This window comes from Perissodus microlepis, chromosome 4 (assembly GCF_051167445.1).
Source record: "Perissodus microlepis isolate ML-2025 ecotype Zambia chromosome 4, ASM5116744v1, whole genome shotgun sequence".
Taxonomy (NCBI): Eukaryota; Metazoa; Chordata; class Actinopteri; order Cichliformes; family Cichlidae; genus Perissodus; species Perissodus microlepis.
In genome coordinates this window covers 30,987,560-31,003,326 of record NC_140464.1, presented here as the reverse complement: position 1 = coordinate 31,003,326, position 15,767 = coordinate 30,987,560, and the positions used below count along the sequence as shown (strand labels likewise).

Here is a 15,767-nt window from a genome sequence, read left to right as displayed (position 1 = left end):
TTTTAACACTAGTATCTGTATGTCTACTTAAAGTTCGCAGTATCGTACAAACCGATGGGTGACATCATCAATATTCCATCCTTTAAATACAGTATATGATTGTAGTTACATTAAACAGATATTTCAACAATATGTCTGGACTCATTTGATTTCATCCAGTCCACTTAGATAAAACAGAGTAATGATATTAAGTGTAATATTACTACATTAACCTCCTAAGACCTGAACTCTTTCATGGCAGCATTTTTTATTTTTCTTTGCTATTTGGGTTAATTGGGACCAAAAGAATGTAAAAACAAAGAATTACCAATTTTTTTTTTTTTACCTAGTTTTTGTTTTTGAGAAAAATGAGATCCACATATGAATTTGTTTCAAATTTTGGTAGAACAGTGGCAGCATGATGTCCTCGTAGGTGGATATCAGGCTCTTGTAGAGAAAAATTACATATTTTGGTCTCGACGTCCCAAAATGTGATGGCCACATATGTGGACGCCAGGTCCTGGGAGGTTAATATGGAAATAGCATTTCATGCTTTCAAGCAAACATGGTCCCAGTTATGAAGCTACAAACCACCACAGCAGAAGACATTTTCCTTTCATAGGTTATCTTTATTCATATTAAATCCAGAAAATAAATACAAAACATTTTGGGAGCATCTGATAAAGTGACAAAGACCTGCTTCAGTCAAGTTTTGCTAGTCAGAAAAATGTATTTTTCCTGTTTTAGCCACAGTTTGAAGTTCTATTTAAACTTGGACAATGTGTTGAAACAAACTTCTTCAGTCTCCTTCACAGGGATCTAACAATGGAAGATTTCCAGTTTATTAAGAACAACCTTAAACTTCTAACCAGAGACTGACTGCACTTTAAATCTGGAACTGGAGCGTCAGTTTTTAATCATGCAGAGCCCTCCTTAGTCTGGGAGCGTTTATTTGTGACACGAACAAATATTCAACACTAAGTATTGAGATGATGGCACATTTATATGGATGACTTACTGTCATTAAATGGAACATCCAATTATCAAGATCCAAAGACTTCCTGTTAAACGCAGGTCAACATTAGCATTTAGTAGATTTGACACCAGATTAACATCTAAACACTATGGCATCCACTCAGACGTATGGCTGCTGGGACGAGTCGAAATGAGCCGTGTTAGTTGCACATTCAGACACCACAGAAATAATCAAACACACATTTGGATTTGAACATGCACAACATGTGGTCATTAGCTGTGAAGCCGTATATTCCAGAGTTGCTAACGAGGGCGAGGTGTAAAAGAGCAGCGAAGGCCTGTGTGTTGTGTCCTGTGGAAGGCACTGACATTATCAGTACAATCTCCTTTACTAATAACATCAGACACATTCAGTGCTAACAAACGAGTACTAACATGAGCTGATTTAACCTCGACATCATTTCTATGGGGAAAAGATACAAGACAAAAAGTACTGAGGCGTGTGGAGCGCAGCCACTGGAGAGCTCGGCAGTAATCCCTTAATATCCACTGGGGACACTAATCAGAGTGTGTGTGTGTGTTTGGTCAAAGCTATGAACAAAACCAGGTGTGCTTAGATACGTATGCATGAGAGTGTGTGTTCAGTCACCACATCCTCCAGCTGCAATCAAAGGACAGGTTAGCATTCATATTCGTATGTTATGATAGAGGTAGCACTTCAGGGTGCTGACTATGCTCATCATTCATCTATGTATCAGGAGAGGATTGAGAAGGCAAATGGTGTGTGTGTGTGTGTGTGTGTGAGTGTGTGTGTGAGTGAGACAGGTTATTCAGTCGTCCACTCCGATGTTGCGGAACAGATAGGACATGGACTCTCCGTTGTGGATGCGGCGGATGGCCTCTGACAGGATCATGCTGATGTCCACCGTCTTGATCTTTGGACACTGGAGCTTCTGGAGCTCGTGGGGAATCGTGTTGGTCACCACCACCTGGAGACAATGACAGACGTGAGGAGGAGGCGGCCATGCTGATGGAAGCCTAAGAACGACAACTCACCTCATCGATTGCCGACTCCTCTATGAACCTGGGGGCGTCTGAGGAGAGGAGGCCGTGTGTCGCCATGACAAAAATCTTGTAGGCCCCTCTTTCCTTCAGCGTCTCCACTGCCGCCACGAAGCTGTCCACATCATCGATGATGTCATCCTGGGGACAAACGGGCATTGTTTTAAACGTGCCGAGGACAGTCCGCCCCACCCAACCTTCTTTTGGTGTTCCTGATCCGGCTCAGTAATTTTGCCTAGCTCACCCTCCTCTCTCAGTTCTTCCCATATGGATGTTGAACTTTTATTTTTACGTTAACATCATTGGTAATTTGTTCTGGAAACTTACATTCAGTAAATCTTCTAGTGCTCCAATTAATGATCAGTTTTAGAATCAACTGATTTGCACACTCACACCCATCCAGAACTGCAGTTTACTGAAATATGACAAAGAAAAGAATCAAATTCTCAGACTGAGCGTTTTCCACCTTGGACACCTACTGCAGGTAAAGCTTGGTTCTCTCATACTTCAGACCTGCTTATAGAACAAAATGTCTGAGTTTGCGTCAGTTAGCGGCTACGCAGCTTACTGGGGCTAATCTTTGGAAAACACCCAGAAGCTGTTCTAATGGTCATCAAGCCAGGTCTGTACTGATATATACCAAGGTTTCAAAACTGGTCGTTCAGGGCACAGAGGAGGGGGATCATTTTCCACATTACTCAATAACAGTCCTCCTTTTCTGACTGAGTGGAAGAGTCGACCCACATCCAGACAGTTCAGTTCGACGGGACAAAAATGAGCAAAATCATAAGATTTAATGTTACGTTATGGAAACATGTTACTGTAACAGCTGTGCAGCCATCTCCTCTTTGTCCTGCTAGTCTTTAGAGGCCAATTTCTGCAGATTAGCAGTGTGACTGAATTCAACTTCATGTTTGTATGAAAGACCTGTGAGTGAGTGAGCTGGCACTCCAAGAATCATTAATAGAAATATATTCTGAGGGAAACATGGAGGCTGTCCCACCTCTGCCCCGATCTAACCAGCAGTCACACAAGGACAGGATCAGCATCGTGTGCTGAGGCACTGATGCATGCATGACAGTTTAAAATATACATATATATAAAATGGAGGTAACTGTACTTGGCTAACTGTATTCGTAGCATGAGTTATCAGGGTATTTGTCGAGTGCTGGGACTGGTATGAGTAAACACACACAGATGAATGAAGCTGCATAATGTGTGACAGAGATCAACATGCTTCAAACTTTAGTTTAGGGCAAAGTCACCATTCAGGTGTGTTTGAGTGTGTTTTCTAATCACTTATGACTAATAAATCTATAAGTGACACACTTTCATACTAACTACTGCACTACAAAGACGACTCCTGATTGGCTAGACTCGCTTTCTCACAGTTTCCTCTCAGTCTTTGTGAAAACGAGATGACTGCTAATGGTAACGCTGTGCTAACATCTAATGCTGGTTCACCTCAGAAAGGATTCAGCGAGTGAAAGGGTGGATTTCATTTTGAAGTAATTAAAGGACAACGACTTTTCCTCACAGCAGTTCATGCTGATCATGTTCGTGTTCGTTTGGGGCTTTTTTTTGTTAGACTGTTGATTAATTGCAGGGAGCAGCCACCACGAGTTGTCAGGAAGCTCACAGCTACATCCTCTCAGCAAACTATTAACTTTCACTGTTACTGTGAACTCATTATGGCTGCAGTTACCGCTGACCGACTTCTCAAAGTGTCGGCTCAGTTTCCTGCAGCCACTTTCACTCACACGCATTTTCAAGTGGGTAGATTTGACATATTGTCTTCATTGACATCCCAAAATTCGGAGACTGTGCGTCATCTCTCACCACTATGATGGCGATGCGTCCTCCGACGTCTCCCACCACAGTGATGGGGGGCTTCTCTTTAGGGATCAACACTGGAAGGGAACACAGACAGTGAGTCCTGCTGTGATTCATACGGGGTGCACAAAGTCCTGTGTGTGACGAGTTCTTTGCAAGTGTGTGTGCATTACATGGTATCTCCATGCTGGGGTGAATGGCTCCGGTGGTCTTGACGGTGGGTGGGGAATGTCGGCCGTCTACTTGGTCTGATTCGGCGTCCTGAGCTTCTCCGTGGATCACTGCGATACCCAGACGCAGCCGCTCGGCGAACGACTGAGCCCTGCGCACACAAAGTCAGCAGCGCTTCATAACTTACTCCAATACAAGATACACAGAAACCAGCCTGAACTCATGTCCACACTGTGACAAAAATAAAAGCACTACAAAAAGGAAGTGAGCGAGGCAACAAGCTGGCCTCATCAGCAATGTTAACACAGATAAAGGTGACTTCGTAAATACAGACGAGAGGAGATGAGCCTACCTTTTGGCAGAAGCTGGCGACTTGGCAACAATCACAGCGTTTCGGTAGTCGGGGATCTGAGGGGGAGGAGACACAAAACTGAGGTCAGAGTTACATACGGTTAAGCACACTATAGCTTATCCAATCAGAACTCAGCAAGCAAGAACGTCTAGCTTCTTTGTTTCTCTACGTGTTGAAGGGGAATTAATTCCAATATATATTCATATCCAGGTGTCAGCAGGGATGCCTGGATAGATAGTTTAGCAGGTGTGTACTGCAGGTTACAGATTCCTAAATTTAAATTACATCCTAAATAATAATCCCAGTATAAAAATGGACACATTGAAAACTGGTCTGTTTAAAGAAAGTTCAAAAGAAGTTTCTTTTTTGTATAAAGTGACCTTTGTCCATGTGCTACTTCCAGCAGAAGTGATGGTGTTTCTTTCAGGTGTGATGGTGCTCTGCAATATTAGACTGGACCCGGTAGTTTTGGACCTTGTTCCCATTTACTAAACTGATTTTGTATGTAATAGCAGGCAGAGAGCCCCTAACGTCAGCAAAACAGCCTTGCTAATATAAACACTGTAACTGGGTGGATGCTCATGCTAAATGTGGTGCAAGGGTCAAAAAACGATGTCAGGAAAATACAGCTAATCCCTTCAGACTGGCTTTTGTTTACGAATGAAATTAGTAAGGAAAACATGGCCATCTCGGGCACAGAAGCCCCTCCCACCTGCTCCCACCCGAGTCAGCCAATCGGAAGTAAGCTTAAAGGGAGAGGAGCTAAAATGACACAAGATGATGAACTAATGTAGAAAAGTATCAAAAAAAGTATCAAATTTGTTAAAGTTAAGACTAGAAAAAATAAAAATGATAGAAATGAAGTGTGTGTGTGTCACATCTGTTTTTATAAATGACCTCTTCCTGGATATATTGCAGCAGAAACGGGGAGGCTCTCAAATTGTCCACTGGGATGTTGAAGAAGCCTTGGATCTCTTTCTGATGGAGGTCCATGGTGATCAGGTGGGTGAGGCCTACACAAACATGGTCATGTCAGCTTGTAACATGTCTGCGGTTTGTACAGATTATGTATTTGAAATGCTACGATATGTGACATTGAATAGTGTCCTGTCTTCTTCTTGAGTGCTTTAAAGGGACAGACTCACCAGCTTTACACATCATTGATGCAACAAGCTTGGACACGATGGAGCCCCTCTTCCTCATCTTACACTGCTTGCTGTAGGGGAAGTAGGGGAGAACGCCCGTGATGCTTTTGGCGCAGGACGTCCTGCATGCGTACACCATGATCAGCATCTCCATTATGGTGGTGTTCACGTCCCTGAAGCACAGAGAGACAACCAGACGATTACACGTGAGGGACACGTTTCTGGGGAAACGTCCAAATAAATATTTGTCTTCTCTCTTACTTTGACATCGTTTGGATGACAAAGACATCTTTGCCTCGCACCGACTCTTGGATCTGTACCCGCGTTTCTATGGAAACAAAAAGCGGATGTGAGAAGGAAAGAGCAGAGAGAGAGAATGTGCGCGCACACAAACATGCACTGAGCCTCACCGGTACACGCCCCCTAACAAAGCCTACAACAGCCTGTCAGCTTCATTACCACCACCACCTCCACCCTCACTGTCCTAAATCGTAGACACTAGCATTCCAAAAATGTGCTTCCCGGGAAAAACAGATGAGAAAACAAAATACTTTCTAAGCTGAGCCAAATGTCCAGCAAACACAAAGAGAATCGTCCACAAACGCCAGTGTTTTTAGAGAGTTTGGTTACTCAAACAAGCTGAGCTGCGCACAAATCAAACAAATCATGGCGTGGAATTTCCATCCTACCACCTCTACTGCTACGAAAACCATGATTTCCCCTCCATTTCCCAGCCACACTAAATACTTTAACTTCTTCCACAATTGTGTGTCCACAGCTCCAAGCAGCAGCTATTCAAAAACAATGAAATAAAACCACTGAAGCAGCAACTTCCTCTTCAAACCAGCAGCGGTCATGAGGCATGAAGGACGTTTTACTTTTACTAGAATCACTTTCCTTTAGATTCTTATACAATCACATTTAACCAGAGCAGTCGGCCTGCTGCTGACCATTAGGGGAAAAAAGCATGTTTAACACACTTTTGCTTTAGTTCCAGACCTGAGAGCTACGTCCACGTTTTAGATACAGACCAGGTCTGCTGCTGATGACCAACCGATCGGTCATTTTAAGGAGAAGGAAAAATAAGAGTAGTCGACTAATCTAAAAGTAAGAAAAACATTCTAACGAGAACACAAACACAAAGGCTGGTCATAGAAATGTTACACCCAACCACGAAGAGCGTGGTTGAGCATTGCTACAATCACATACAACTGCTCATTTTTTATGTCAAAGCTCTGCTTGTTAACATTGTAGGAGCTGATGAGCCAGAGCAGCAACAATTCCTGAGTCACACATATCCCTACTACACACTAAGAAAGAAACACAACCCCAACAGTGTCAGACGTTTTAATATTAGCTGAACTGAGAAAAACTGGATTAAATACTTTGCTGTGTATAAATGGAACAAGCTACAATATCTTAAGTCTGTCTGCAACTACTCATGTTTTCTTAATTTGTTACGTATAAAGTGTAATTTTAATGTGTAGCAGTCCATCTTAATGTTTGTACTTCGTGTTTTCATTTAAAGACACACAGGTCTCAATGACACAATCAGGTCTCCATCGTGTGTCACAAAAGAGGTAATAAAATGCAACGTGTTTTAACATTAGATCCATATATTAGTGTAAGTTGAGTAAATATGGAAATTTAAGGTTATGGAATTTGCATTTTTAATATGCCCATGATGCACAGTTATTTATTATTAGTAGTATTATTAGAAGAAACTAACATAGTAAAGTAGCTACAGATTGTTATTTGTAAGTTTTGTAATTAGTTTGTTTGTTATGTAAATAAAAAGGATAAATGACATAAAGGTTGCAGCTGGGGGAATAACTTGAGTGACAGCTTCAGCTTTTCTTGCTGGGCTAACAACTTGACACGGGGCCACTTTCTTTATTGGTTAGTACCTTTTTATTTTGTTGTCAAATCCCCTGTGTCCATTATCAAACCAGGGTTCATACGCCTTTTTCAGGGTCAAATTCAAATGCAAATAGAAATTGTACATTTTTAAAAAATATGCACAAGTTTTGCAAACAACAAAGTTATATGGTCATATAGTACAATCAGGTGTTCTGCATCAAAGAAGAAGGCACACAAATGATTTATGCAACTCCAAAAATAGTTTGTGTCACTATAACACAGATGAGAACAGCTCAGGGATAAACCTGCAGGTCTGACAGCAGGTGTGTCACTCAGCGTTTACACTGCAGTCTGCCTTTGGTGGCTTTAAGGCAGCAACTGTTCACTAGTAGAACTGACACACAAAACAAAACAACAACTACACACTAACTACACAAGACAACACACTAACCTGAGACTCCAAACACGGTAAACGTCACAAACCTCTCAGTATCAAAACTCTCGCTCTCTCTCGCCGGTCACTCCTAAAACTTCCCCCTCCTCCCAAACAACCAGATGCCACATGTTGCCATATCATTTTTTGATTGGTCCACACGGTACATTTTTCCACCAATAGGGAAGGAGTGTTTTTTCTTTTTCTTTTTTCACTCACAAGCAAAGCGTGTTTGCTAGCGCTCTCCTTAGAAAACGCTGTTTTTACCGTTTCTTCCGGAGTAAACGCCACTGTTGTATTCAGAAAAAAACAAACAAACAAACACCGGTTTTACGTGGCCTATCAACACAGTTTAAACACTGGTATATAGTTTGAAGTCCGCACGCTGACCCAAGTTGAAATGGAGACTTTGGGTCCGTCGACCCCAGAGGGTTAATCAGAAAGCCTAAGTTAGCTAGTTATGCATCGGGCTAATGTTAAGTAATGTTAGCTAAGTTCACAGCATATTCCATAACAGCGCTGCCATACTGCGTCACACTCATTTCAATCATTTCTCCAGCGAGTTTGATAGTTAGCAAAATAATAATAATAATTTTTAAAAAATAGCGTACACGTACTGGAAAATTATTTACTAGGACTCACCTATCATGCGACTGGAGAGCGCAAACTCCGCCATTGTCGTTTTCCATCAAACACTCATTACAACAGCGACCTACAGGTATGTTAGCGCACTCATCCCCGACTGTCCGAGGGAGGGGCGGGGTCACACGTTGAAACTGACACAAGGCAGCCAGGCGGGGAAATTTTGCTTTTACATTTTGCGACTCATTTTATTTCTCTATCTGATAAGAAAACTATTCAATCAGATAGTTATTTGTGGTGAATGAAATACAGCTACACTTTCAAGCACTTTTAAGCACCACATCTGAAATTCAAGCACTTTTCAAATCCTTGAAAATGCAATTATGCATTTTCAAGGATTTCAAGCAGCCGTACGAACCCTGTCAAACCCATTCCCAAACACCAGTAATGAGAGAAACTGTTCCAGTGGTGAATAATGTGAAATGCTTCGCGTTCTACTGCTTAGAAACTTAAAAATCAGCACAGTCATGTCCCAGTACAAGCCCAGTGGACGGTTGTGATCTTCTAAGAGGAAATTCATTTGCAACAGGAACAGACTCAGTTGAAACTGTGACCTTGTGTCTAGCACTGCTGTCATGAAAGGGGAACAAGACGTGTTTCAGTTTCTGCTTTAAACGCTCTCGCAAGCTCAACGATACATTTAAACCTACACTTTTGAAGCATTTTATTAAATGTACAAGGAGAAAACTCGACAAATACAAGCAGGAACACTTATATAGTATGTTCCATATAAATTTGTCACTTTTTAAGGGGAAAAATGTTTTTTTCAAGAAACCTAAATTGTGTGACTTGCAGCTGATTAGGGCTGCCACAAACGATTATTTTGATAGTCGACTAGTCACCGATTATTTTTGCGATTAGTCGACTAATCAGATCATCATCCATTGGACGTAAAACATACAGCTTATTGCACCAGCAGCATCTGCTCTTATATAACTATCATTAGCTTACAGCTTTAAGTGTTTAAGGTGCTAACTAAAAATAAAGACAAGATGATAGTTTATTAAATTTTAATGAAATTTGCAGATTGTTTCGGTGAAGTTTAATAAACTCCTTGCTATCTAAAATATAACGGGATACCGAGTATATTCTCGACATCTCACACTTCTGATGATCAGCTGTCTGCTTGACGTTTATTCAGCTGTGTAAAAACTATAACTTTAATCTCAGACAAACCGATTTACTCAGGAACAAATAAAATACTAAAAAAAAAAGCCAAACAATAACATTTTTAAGTTATCTAAGTGACTTATATATCATGTTTAACCTGAGTAGCGAAAGACGGCGGTGGGTTTGAAAACGATTTGCCGGGAGTCCGGTGTTCTCACGGCTCTAGTGAGCCTTGCCCCCGGCTAGCTATCGAGCTAGTGGGTAACAGACGTCTCCGAAAACGTCGGAGCGCTTTTGAAAATATGTGGTGTCTTGATAAACTGAGCAGATATTTGAGGTTTACACAGCTACATTCTCGCCTGAAAATATGTTAAACGTTTATTTTGTGACCCAGAAAGAATAATAAGAGTAATATTAAAACTAACTAGCTGCCGCCATTGTTGTAAACTGAGCTGGGCTGCGCTATGAATTCTGGGACACAGCTTCTTCTTCTTCTTCGGGGTTTAACGGCAGCTGGCATCCTTGTACATGCAGTGCTGCCATCTTCTGTTTCAGTCCGTTATTACACTCTTAAATCCTACTACTTATTCCTGCGTCTTTTGTGATCTTACAAAGCTTCAAACGACGCGTCGACTATTAAATCAGTCGTCGACGATTTTGATAGTCGACGTAATCGTGACTAGTCGACTAATCGTGGCAGGGTTAGGGTGATTAAAGGAAGTTTTTGTACAAAAATCAAAGACTTCTGTTTCTGAACGTTTGAGATATTAAATATAGGATGGCAGTACTAACTCTTGGGTGGGTGAGAAGGATTGAATAATACTAATAAAAAATGTTTAAAGTCACAACACTACATATCATACACTTTACAACAGACTTGAAAGAATTCAAAGAACATGAAGCTTTAACTTTCAAGTTAAGGTAACCTGATGACAAACACAGTTCAGTTTGCAATTCACACGATCTCGTCCGCTTTAGTTCGGATGAGGTTTGTGTGATAGAGCCAAGACGGCACCAAAAGGCTGTAAGCTTCATGTATTTGGAATTACAGTTGCAACTAACAGCATTCCCCAGCACTTATTACTCTGCCATGTATTTTTATTTAGGTTATTGTTGTCCATCACATCAATGTCCACCGCCCATTTTTACCTGGTCATCTAATTGTCAAAAGCCCAGAGAATGAATTTTTTTCCAAAACAGTTGCAGATATAATTTTTGTTAATCGACAAAGCAGTGAGCTACATATAATATTCTTTTTTATGCAGATGATGCGTTTCCAACTCTTTTATAACTCCAAGTATGGCCTTGTACTCTGCCTTTATAGAGGTTTTCACTGGAACCTCATTCTCAGCATTCAATACTCGCAGAGCTATTTCCAAATAGAACATTTTCATTTAAGCTTTTTCTAGCTGCTACAGCTTTAAACTAGGAAGACACTAAATGATTGTTTTTAAAGAATCTTGTAGCATGTCTTATTATATGAGCTTACCTCTGTTAGCTTCCTGGTACACCTGCACCTTGCCAAGCTCCACCCCTAAGCGCCTGAGAAAGAAAATGACAAAACAACAGTAAATAAGTTTGTTTAAAGTTGAAACAAAAAAAAGAATTTTTAAAAAACAACCCACAACCAAATATATGTATAACATTTAAAAAATGTACTATTCATTTGGAAATGCAATAAGAAGCAGTGTTTACATCCTCGTGCACAGTGAGGTATTTAGTGTCCACTAAACCAGCCAAACACTGTTTGTTCTATAAACACATGCAGACTCAAATGTCCTTGTGCAGTCCAGGTTTGGACTCTGTGCATTTAAAGTACGTTTGGAGTGTAGGAATTTTCAGTTTACACAGAACATGATGAAACACTAACAAAGCAACCACACGTTCTGTTAAAATGAGGCTACACACCCTTTACCCATTATCAGTTTAGCTCTGCAGACAGCTGTCTTTTGAGTCTTTTATCTCCCTTTTAATTAGAAAACGGTTCCTTTTTTAAAGGCTTATGCAATGATGGGAGTTAAACGTATTTGATGAGCTGGTGACAGGGAAGGTGGGCAGGGACAATCATCCTGTTGTTTTGGGTAGGTGGCTAAAAACAGAAAAGACAGCACATAAGGACTGCGTATGTAGGCTCATGCTATCAATAAACACACATGTTAAACAGAAGAAGAATTTAAAGTTCCAGGTGCATCTCCAGAACTGGGAATATAAGGTCATCCTTAATAATCATTTATTTTGGCACTCTGGGGTAATACAGTTTATGTAGACTAGAAGACTGTGAACATGAACCTCATAAAGAACACCTGAGTTACAGAAAGAAACCTTATGCATCGACATTGATCATTTTCACTGTTTAAACACACACTGTGAGAGGGTAAGAGGGGCATGTATAATCTGACACCAAGCTGCAGGAAACTGTCATTGTTAAACCGTTACTGTTGTTGAGTGATTACATTTTGCTTTGAGGAAGCAAGAGCAAAACATGTCTTCTTGACACATGTGAGTTTAAATGTCCCTTTTTTACCATATGAGACAAAAGAAAGGAGACCGAGATTCTCCTGGAGGACGTGTATGGGCTTTGACTAAAATAACCCGTCTTGCTTTGTGTGTCTGAGTGCATGTCTAAGAACTTACTCTGCAATCCTCTTGCCCAGCTCACGGCTCGAGGGGTGCGAGTTGGCGGTGAAGATGACCAGGCCACCCTTGGTGTGGTTCATGTCTCTGGGGTCTCGGCCGCTGCTCTCCCCACACTCAGGCAGTGGATCCCTGGGCACCCACGCTGCACTGAGCCCTTCCTGTAACAAAAGAGGAGGGCGGTTACTTCCTTTAAAAAAAGGTCCTCCAAAAAATGGAAACAGGAAACAGATTTGGTTTAGTCCTTAAAGACGTACAGTCAAAATGCCACCTGTAAACTTAATGACTGCAACATCATTTAACACCTCAGTTTATAACATTGATTACAAGCTTAACATGTAAACTTTTTATAAAATCTAGAAGGAAAATAAAAAATAGACAGAAAAAATAATGGAATAAATCCTAGATTTAAAACTAAAACCAACGTTGTCGTTTTACTGATGTCAAGTCCAGGAACCATTTTTCTTCTAAATGGTTTAGTGGTCACTGCCAGACTTCCCTCTTTTTAAATGATCGGGAACAGTGCTTAGTTTCAATGCACAGCAATCACCACTCTCACAATTACTGAAGTTTGACACTCACTCTGCAAACTAATGTTCACGGATTTAAACAAGTTTCTGGTAACAGCAGCCTCCACCACTGAGCGACAGCTCTGTAGGATTCATGGTAGAATCCTTTTTTCCACAATATCATGAATAAAATGCATATTTGTTAAAACAACATTGGCTCTCACAAAGAATCATGTGATCCTGCAGAAAGCAGATACCACCGCTGCGCAATGCAAGCCCCGTTTACCCAGTCACACAAAGGTCCTTTTTCTATGCCCGTCTCACATGTGCAATTCAATTCAATTTATTTATAGAGCGCCAAATCACAACAACAGTCGCCTCAAGGCGTTTTATATTGTAAGGTCGACCCTACAATAATACATTTAGAGAAAAACCCCAACAATCATATGACCCCCTGTGAGCAAGCACTTTGGCGACAGTGGGAAGGAAAAACTCCCTTTAACAGGAAGAAACCTCTGGCAGAAGCAGGCTGGGGGGGGGATCTGAACCGGTCGCAGCCAGCCGTATGTGCACACATACTCACACTCCAGTAGTTGCACTGGGAATAACTCGGGGTTCATTATCTTGCCCAAGGATATTTTGACATCCAGACTTGGTAGCAACTGGTAGACAACGATCTACCCCCCAAACCACGGCCGCGCCGAATCATTAGCCAATGAGCAAGTGCTTTCATCCATACCGTCTGCTTGGTTTTGTTTGTTTTTGTTTTATAACCAACACACATCTCAAGAACAGGACTTCAGAAACCAATGGCTGACATCACAGAAGTTGCATCCATGTTTTATAACAACTATGATCCAAATATATGCAACTCCCACCAAGTTTAACCATTTCAATAAAAATATACCAAACATCTAAATGTACAAAGTCTAGAAGACTAACATTATGTGACAAAGTAACATTTAATGATTTCAAAATTTTGGTTCCCCAAAACACAATTATTAAAAAAAGAAGAAAAAAAAACAAACAGAAAAAGACCCAGTGTCCCACTCACTGGATAAAACAAACAATGGCAAACAGCCCAGGAGAAAGAAAAAGAGAAATATGTGGCCAATGTGGTGGCTGCGGCAGCATTTAGGACAGTATATGGCAGGGGTGCCCAATCCTAGTCCTCGAGAGCTACTGTCCTGCAGTTTTTAGATGCATCCCTAATGGTTTGATTACCTCTTCAGCATGCCATCAAGTTTGGCAAAGGCCTGATAACAAGCCATTCATTTGATTCAGGTGTGTCAAAACAAGGATGCATCTAAAACCTGCAGGACGGTAGCGCTCGAGGACTGGGATTGGACACCCCTGGTATATGGTAACCATGCAGTTTTTTGCATGCACTTTGAATTGATTTAAATTTGAGTATCAGATTACCACGTGTGGGACTGGGACAGGTGGTTTGTTGTTCATTTTATTTGCTTGTCTTTGTTTATGTTAAAATATGATAAATATATTTCATTTTTAAGGTAAGAATTAAACAAAAAAGGAATAAGCTTTTATTATGGGGGGGCTCCTTATCATCTTCTTTTTTTTTTTTTTTTTTTTTTTAAACACAGCACTATCCACATCTACTGAAATGCCACTTTTAGCTTAAAAATTCATACTTCTCTTCACAGTGCCTTACACGTCTGTCTTGCTGAATAAAAGGACTTGCATATGTATTAGAAACTAAAAATGTTATAGTTTGGAGTATATGCAGCAGGAAAGGCTTTTAAACAGGTCTGCTTGTGCATGCATATTAAAACTGTAGAACAATAGAGAAAGCAAAGAGACTGGGAAACAATGAAGTGTCAATACAAACCCAAATGTATGCGACCACTCTATTAACTATTTATTTAAATACAAAATACTGTTTTGAGAGGTGCACGACGTTTAATAAGGTACCTCTATAGCATGTAATAGGTGGTATAAACAGTACAAACAGTCACGACATTAGCTTCCTCGTGTTGCTAAGCTAGTCGGATTTCACAGTGCATGATGCCATTTGTTATTCGGGAATGAATACGTTAAGAAGTCAAGCTGCGTGGTGAAACTGTGTCTGCCATGACTATTATACACAAGAAAGTAGAGGAATAATAGCCCATTCAACCCCAGCTACCACCAAAATGTATAGCTGTAACATCATGATATAGCTTTAGGCTAGCCTGTGTTACCATAAGTACTAACGCGATAGCTCAACACAATCTTGGCAAGCCAAAGCTCCTGAATGCGCGAGTTGATTCTTCATGCGTCGGAAAGCAAGCCTGTCTGTACGGTAGGCAGAAAACACAACCATTTTTTTTTTTAATCCAATAAATGAAGCAAAACTAACACGACTCCTCACCAGCTTGTGTGTTAGATCCGGTTACAACCTGCAACCAACAGTATTTGATTGTACGAGCCTCCGTCGGGCTCTTTCCAACCTGTTCCCCTGACTCGAACAGACTGAGAGGTTCGGTTTTGACGGACGTATGACTCAACCAATCAAAGACTAGAAAATTCTAAAGGGTCGGCCTTAGGCTGCATTCAAGTACTCTGAAAAATATTATATTTAAAACCCGTAGACAAGACGAGTTATTGGAGACAAGCGATTTTTTTTATCATTAGTCGCAATTTCATTTAAAATGCTAAACGGAATACATTTTTCAGCGAGGTTTATTAATGTTGTATTTCTCCTTCATGTTTATTCGCTAAATCTTATTTCAAATTGCCTACAACTGAGGTTGGCTAATTTTCAGAATTTCCTGAAGATGTTGAACTCAACCTTTACTGCTGTCGTAGTGACACATGATTTTCAAAACACTGAGCAATAGCAATGGCTGCTCGGTCACAAGTGTTTTATAATGTGATTTGCCCCTTTTGTTTAGGTCTTTATGATAACTATACACAGGTACAAATTACTAACGAAGCCAACCATATACTTATATATTTACTCATATATTAACCACTTTGGTTAATGTAATGTGTAAAATCCCCAATGCTTTTATCCATCACAGATCTCTGGGAAAAATTTGTTTTACCAAGGTTCAAAGACT

General features: G+C 40.6%; 1 protein-coding gene across 2 annotated transcripts; it reads right to left on the bottom strand.

Annotated features, from left to right (window-relative positions):
- Nucleotides 1–587: 587 nt before the first annotated feature.
- On the bottom strand, nucleotides 588–15,204 carry LOC146389269 (phosphoribosyl pyrophosphate synthase-associated protein 2). 2 transcript variants are annotated; one of them, XM_084927043.1, is made up of 11 exons: nucleotides 15,077–15,204; nucleotides 12,197–12,357; nucleotides 11,052–11,104; nucleotides 5,779–5,845; nucleotides 5,518–5,690; nucleotides 5,270–5,385; nucleotides 4,373–4,428; nucleotides 4,023–4,171; nucleotides 3,856–3,926; nucleotides 2,011–2,157; nucleotides 588–1,943 (listed from the first exon to the last, which is right to left on the bottom strand). In XM_084927043.1, the coding sequence occupies exons 2-11, from the start codon at nucleotides 12,277–12,279 to the stop codon at nucleotides 1,785–1,787; spliced, it is 1,074 nt and encodes a 357-aa protein (XP_084783169.1). In that variant the 5' UTR covers nucleotides 12,280–12,357; nucleotides 15,077–15,204; the 3' UTR covers nucleotides 588–1,784. The 2 variants fall into 2 exon arrangements, with proteins under 2 accessions (XP_084783169.1, XP_084783168.1); XM_084927042.1 differs by having other exon boundaries at nucleotides 3,856–4,171.
- Nucleotides 15,205–15,767: the final 563 nt, after the last annotated feature.